Genomic DNA, 7,109 nt, shown 5'->3' with positions numbered 1-7,109 from the left:
CCATGTCTTCATGTGATTGTTTATTCAAACCATAACCTTAATGGGGTTTTACCTGAAAAAGAAAACATGTTTAAATGGCAATTTATTCTTCAGAATAATTACAAGTTGATGCTGGAATATTTAAATCCATGGTTATGGTTAACCAGATGACCTTTATGTTGCCATGTTGTGATGCTCATTTTATAAAACTTCTCTGATTCTGGTGACACTGCGCCTCATTCACCAAACTTACATTTCTTCTGCATTTATTTGGTGTAGAGCAGGGGTCTTCAACAGGGGTACGGGACCCCTAAAGGAATAGGGGGTCCTCAGAGTTACTACAGGGGTGGGGGCAGCAAATATGTGTGGATAGGGAGAAGGTAGAAGTTATAATACGTAAGAAAAGAGTGCCAGACCATTTATACCACAGAACTATTGGCAATATTATTGACCCTGCAGTGGATATAGAGGACAGTGATGTAAATAAATAACACTGTTATATTACACATATAATGGCTTTTCATCACGAGCAACAAGCATATGATTTCAAAGACCATCATTCAGAACAGATTGAAGAAAAAGGAGGAGGGGGAAAAGAAAAAAGACGCTGTAGTAGCAGACGTGGCAGTGTTGCCATGTCTGCTTATTATAAGCGACTTTGGGCTTGTTTTTCTGTAAAGTCGCTTGTAAAAATTGCTTGTAAAAATTGCGGGGTGCGTTTTTTTGGTCTTGTTTCTAAAGTGTAGTTGCTTATTTGGGCTTGTTTCCTAAATGTTGTTTAAACCAGTGGTTCTCAAACATTTGACCCCCCCATCTGAAAATACATTCTTTTGTGCCAGGGACCCCCCAAAGATTTGTGTTGTTAAAATGTTTTAAAAAATATTCCGCAATCCCATGTTGTGAGCTTGTAGATCGGCTATTTGAAAATAGCCGACTGATAAGACCGTCTATTTACTGTTCAGAGTGTGAGATAACGGGCGCACGACTACGCCTAGTGTTGCCAGATTTTGCGAAAGAAATAAGCAACCAGGTCCATGAAAACAAGCCCAAAAGAAAGTAGCATTTTCCGTTATCTTACACTCTGAACAGTAGTAAATAGGCCTACGGACGGTCTTATTATAAGTCTATGTGAACAGTGCCAAGATCTTGCTAAAGGAATTCAACAATAGGCTATATATAGCTGGAAAACATCATAACAAAGAGAGAAGAACCCTGTTAACCTCAAACTTCATCTATTTTTTTTCTTTCTGAGGAGCTTTTATAGCATCAACGCTGACGCCCTGTTGATATCAGCAAGTTGAAACCAGTGTAGGACTATGAACGCGTGCTTATTGTGTAGTTACATGGTTATGTATTTGCATAGTTAGACGGTGGATGTGATGACGTGACGGCGATGTAGACTGAGCGAGCTATGTTTAAGTGCACGCGAAGTGCATTTAAAGCTGAATAAATCCACCAAACAGACAATTAAAGGACGGTGCCGTGTATTTCCTGGAGGGAGTGGAAAACATCACAACAAAGACAGAACCAACTGCTCACAGTTCATCTAAACATCTTCTGGAGCAGAGTACAACTCTGCATCAACACTTGATAGCATGTTGAACCCAGTGATCAAGTTGTACAGATTAGGTAAGTATAGTTTCATATACTGGGTATTGTCAGTGGTGGAAGAAGTACTCAATTTTTTTTACTTACTTTTTTCCCCCTACTCATTATGCAGCCCCTTTAAAGTTTTCAAAATGTATACAAATCTTTTGAAAATAGCAGATCTATTTTCAAATAGCCGAAATATATATAAGTGGTTAATGTATGTTTAGTAATAAAAATCTAAATCTAAAAAGTAACAAGTAGTTTTCAAATAATTGTAGTGGAATAAAATTAAAATATTTTCCTCAGAGATAAGTGGAGTAGAAGTAAAAGTATTGAAAATTGGAAATACTCCACTAAAGTAAAAACACCTCAGAATTGTACTTAAGTACAGTACTTGAGTAAATGTACTTAGATACTTAACACCACTGGGTATTGTAAAGATATAGCCAAATGCAGCAGCAGCAGCTCTCAATTACTATTAATAGGAATTTATTTTCAATAGCTTCTAAACTTCAAATCTATGAACATATTTTCATTATCTTACGCATTTTGTATTTAGGGATTAACAATGAATAGACTATTAATTGGTTGCTAATAAGAATTGATAATCTATTTAATAAAACAAAATTGACTGACTTTATGTAACCAGGGTAAATCACTCCTTTTCAAGTGCATGGGCCTTGCTTCACACTATGTACTTATATAGTGCCCAGTACACAACCATAGCTTTATATTGTAGGCCACTGAGAAGCTCCACTGGAACAGTATTGTTGTCCCTTGTGGGTGGTGGGTGTTGTTCATTCACACTGTATTATCAAACCGTGTTAATCCATCTATAAATGCACAACATTTCTGTGTCTGTGTCCCCCGCATATGTCGAGAACCGTCTGAACGATCGATTTAAAACTTTGCCTGTGTATCGCATATATTATGTAATAATATATAATATTTGCCTTTGAGATGTAGTGGAGTAGAAGTAAAAGTACTGAAAATTGGAAATACTCCAGTAAAGTAAAAATGCCTCAAGATTGTACAGTACTTGAGTAAATGTACTTGGTTAATTTACACCACTGCTGCCTACTTTGTCCACCAGTGGGTGCAAGACAGCATCACGTTCTGTTTAACATTATAATATTGTCTTTAATATCACAATCCAAATCCTATCCATATGTTAACTACTTCTATGGAGTGCAGAGCACTGTTTTGGTTGACAGGCATACAGAGAACGGTGATGCATGCAGGCAGTGATGTTGAACACTACGTCTACGCCTCCCACGTTCCATCTTTGTGGTCAAAGATTAAATCACTGATAACCAGCCAAACGCCAGACATACAGGTTACAAAAAGAAGAAACTGGCATGACTGCTGGAGTTGGCATTGATCTGTAGCTCAATGCTGACATACAGTATGCATGCAGATAATTAAGTGAAGTACAGAAAAGATACATTATTAGTCACAATGCAACTCATTATGAGCTTGTAGATCGGCTATTTGTCGAGCGACACATTGTACAACAAAGTATAAATCATCTGTTTTTTATGTGTACACAAGTCATGGTTTCTGCTATATTGCCAGCCTACAATATAACTGATTAGCTGCAGCACATATGACATTTAATGTAACATGCCCAGGTATCTACAACTCAAGGTTCTATCAAAGTTCAACATTGTTTGAAGCTTGGGAATATGTTTTGGGTCACTGCCCTGTCTTTTAAAAACTTTCATCTACAACCCATTTCAAATTAAAGTCCTTATTCTATTCCTTCATTTCAGACCAGTCTCTTCAGTCAAGCCTGCAGGTGAAGATGAGGCCTCCAGTACGAGCCAGGACCGTGTCCATTGAAATGGAACCTAAAGATCACATGGACTTCAGTAAGATTGTCCTCTCTCTCTTACTTTCCGTTATTCCTTCCTGTTGCAGGGCTATCAACTTTTCACTATAGGATTATAATGGCACAAGTATCACAATAATGATGATATCATGATAATAGGGACAGGAGTTTGGGATTTCTTTACATTTCTTAAAGACGGGGTGCCGTGATTTTCAGTGATTCCCCCCCCCCCCTAAAACATAATCATCAGGTATTATGGTTATACTAGGAGGAAGGTTTTTTTCAAAAAAGTGTACAGAAATTGTTAGAATTATGTTTTTATGTGGACACGCCTCCAGTTCATTAAGTATACCTGGTTCTCACCTTAGCACCTCCTCCACCACCTTAGCACCACCCACCCCTCCTAGTCCCTATGTTTTTACTATGTCACTAAAGCGCTGTTTCTCTATTGGCCCGTTTGACCCTCAAGGTTTCAGCCTCCAGGTAGAAACTCAAAATAGTCAGAGAAGACATAAAACACCATAAAAACAACACCAGGGGGCTTAATGAAGTTCTATCAACCTCATAGACACATGAAAAACAGAAAAAGTGCAAAACCATGGCACCACCCAAAAAAACGTGTACACTTGGAGCGGTTAATGTAGCGTGACGATACACATTCCCATTGCAGTTCATATTGACCTATTGAATCCTGGCATCCCTGTTGTGGCTTGTTGGATTGGCTGTTTATTGGCTGTTTGTTTAGATTATCTACTAGTAGTAGGGTTGGTTTTATTTTATTGTCTCCGCCAGGCCGAAAGGTATGGCGGGAGAGTATGTTTTGCACCCTGTCCGTCCGTCCGTCTGTCCGTGTGTCCTGTCCGTCCGTTAGCAGCTAATCTCCGACACCGTTGGCCCAGTTGCTGCCAATGTTTTCACATGGCCTGTTATAGCGCCACCAGGAGGCCGATTTCTGCAAAACCCATTTTTTTATATTACTCCTACAGATTTTATCCAAACGTCATGCAAATTGGTACACAGTATCTCTATAGTCATGTGATAAACACGGATCTGTCCAATCCCCCATATTCCATCCTCATTGGCTAAGGTTGGCTTCCAAAGTTTGCACGATTGGTCCGTTTTGAACAAAATACCTCAAATCATGAACGCAGCTTGCGATTTCCGTGAAATTTCACACGCACATTCCCTCTAGGCCGAGGAAGAAATGCCACCCTTTTCACATTGGCCTGTTATAGCGCCACCAGCAGGTCTAATTTAGCAAAACACATTTTCGGAACAAAATGCCTCAAATCATGAATTCAGTGTCCGATTGCCGTGAAAGGCCTAAGAATAAATGGCACCCTTTTCACATTGGCCTATTATAGCGACACCAGGAGGCCACAATAACGTACCTGACCTGGCGGACACCTGTGCTCCGAGGAACACTTTATCTAGTTTTATCTCTGTTATTACTGCAGTTATTTGTATTGTTCTATGTTTATGTTTTCTTTTTAACATGCAGTGGAGATGTTTAGGTTGTGAATACATTTTAAAAAATTGTTAAAGTTACCAGTGAAAAAGGAGTTTTAGACTTAGATCCTACTCTTTTTCGGACATTGTTGTTGTTTTCTTCTGTATTTGTCTTTTTTAAACAATGTTCGAAATAAAACTCATTCATTCATTCATATCACAAGCCTTGATCACAGCAACTATATCATATACACGTATGTAGCACAACTGATGTCAGTACTTGAATGCAGCGAACAAAACCAACAGTCTCATTACAGACAGATCCTACAAGGTTAAAAGCATCCAGTCTGTCTGGAAATGTTTCCCACTGCCTAGATGTCTCCTTATCAGCTATGGTTTCAGAGAAAGGCCTTTTTTTAATTATCTTTTATATACATTTTTTTTTTTTCATGCCATTAAAAACAAAAGTGAAACTTATCTGGGAATATACTGTAAGTAGAATGGCATAAAAAATAAAGGCATAGTTTTTAGGCCATGTGTGGCCCCCAGGGCAGGGGCCGTGTGGCCCCAGGGGCCATGTGTGGCCTCAGGGTGGGCTCCAATCCGCACCAAACTTGGCACAAACACTGTTCAGGGGTCTGCCATGACAATAGTCACACCAGGGTCCACGGCTTGGGAAGCCAACCAGAAAGTGGTTAAGATCCTTCCTTATTAATACTCCTTCCCGGATTAATGGCGATATTTTAGTGCAGCCAATTCTATTAATGTAAGTGTGGTATGAAGTGTATTTTACATTGTGTCTATGAGAGTGCCAGGGTTTTTTAAAAACAGGGTACAGTCAGTGCCTGAATTTTTAACAATTTTTGAACCTGAGGGTGATCCCCTCATTACACATAGAGGTCTCGTACAATCGGGGGGGGGGAAATTAAAACAAAAAATACATAGTAAAAAAAAAAAATACACAGGAGCCGAGATACAGGCTTTTGAAGTCATAAGTTAACCAGGAAGTGGATTATAGTCTAAATCTTCGAAAAATGATATCTCCTGGTGCTGTGAAGGGAAAAAAATGTTTTTTTTTTGTTTTGTTTTTTTAAATATTTGTTTCCAAAAACGGTTATAACCGTTGTTGGCACACCTCGTTTGGATTATGAAAAACGGCCCGGACCGTTTTTTGGCACTCAATGTTTAACTTTTGTCCTTTCACAAACAGACCGTTTCAACAAGTGTTCATCAAAACATCTGAGGAGCAGCAGAGTTGCCATGTTGAACCCAGTGATCAAGTTATACAGGATAGGTATGTCTAAAATTAATTTTATTCCATGTAGTGTGCAGCATTTGGGCCACATGCTGAATTAAAGGCATAGTTTTTATTTGTATTTTTCAGCCAAGGTGGTATGAATTTCTCACTAGTAGGGGTATGTGCTTGGCTCCATCTGGGACACATGTGAAACATTCCATGATGTTTTTGAAGAGCCTTCCTAATTCTGCGGTTGATATTAACATTTCCTAGAAGGGGGGGGGGGGAGCAGAGGCGATGATTGACAGGCAAAATGCCTCAACAGCGACACCCGCAGGCAAAGATTTCTTTTTTCATTGCAGTTAGAAATGTGAGAGAAAAACACCTGCCATGGATCACTGGAGTGGATTTTTTTGTTAAAACTTTTTATACACGTTTGAAGGACCATGACAAAGACTTTTAATATGTGGTAAAACTGAATGTCATGAAACCTTTAAGATCCTTCCTTATTAATACTCCTTCCCGGATTAATGGCGATATTTTAGTGCAGCCAATTCTCTTAATGTAAGGGTGGTATGAAGTGTATTTTACATTGTGTCTATGTTAAAATGTTTAACTTTTGTCTTTTCACAAACAGACCGTTTCAACAAGTGTTCATCAAAACATCTGAGGAGCAGCAGAGTTCCCATGTTGAACCCAGTGATCAAGTTATACAGGATAGGTATGTCTAAAATTAATTTACCTAACATCACATACTGCTATACAGTACAGAAGAGTAATATGGACCCTTTTCGTTTGATTGATGGTAAATGCAGCTGAAGGTAGGCTATTAAGTATAAACGTACAGGGGTGTTTTGGTGTTTTGCTAGCCATTGATTTTTATATAAACTGGTTAAAGACGGGGTGCCGTGATTTTCAGTGATCTCCCCCCCCCCCCCCTAAAACATAATCATATAGTATTATGGTTATATCACGGTGATCCCCTCATTACACACATAGAGGTCTCCTACAATCGGGGGGGAA

The 7,109-nt window shown here is 39.0% G+C and overlaps 1 protein-coding gene across 1 annotated transcript; it reads left to right on the top strand.

Moving 5' to 3' along the window:
* Positions 1–1,178: 1,178 nt before the first annotated feature.
* On the top strand, positions 1,179–6,905 carry LOC308098590 (uncharacterized protein; the record flags this gene model as incomplete). Its single annotated transcript, XM_080446999.1, has 4 exons — positions 1,179–1,608; positions 3,342–3,440; positions 6,060–6,143; positions 6,724–6,905. Exons 1-4 carry the CDS (start codon positions 1,575–1,577, stop codon positions 6,903–6,905), a joined length of 399 nt encoding a protein of 132 aa, XP_080303125.1. The 5' UTR covers positions 1,179–1,574.
* Between the last annotated feature and the right edge of the window lie 204 nt (positions 6,906–7,109).

The sequence above is a fragment of the Gymnoscopelus braueri genome (assembly GCF_963280865.1).
Source record: "Gymnoscopelus braueri genome assembly, chromosome: 13".
Taxonomy (NCBI): Eukaryota; Metazoa; Chordata; class Actinopteri; order Myctophiformes; family Myctophidae; genus Gymnoscopelus; species Gymnoscopelus braueri.
Note: the sequence above shows the minus strand (reverse complement) of the source record. Positions and strands in the feature narration are given on the sequence as shown.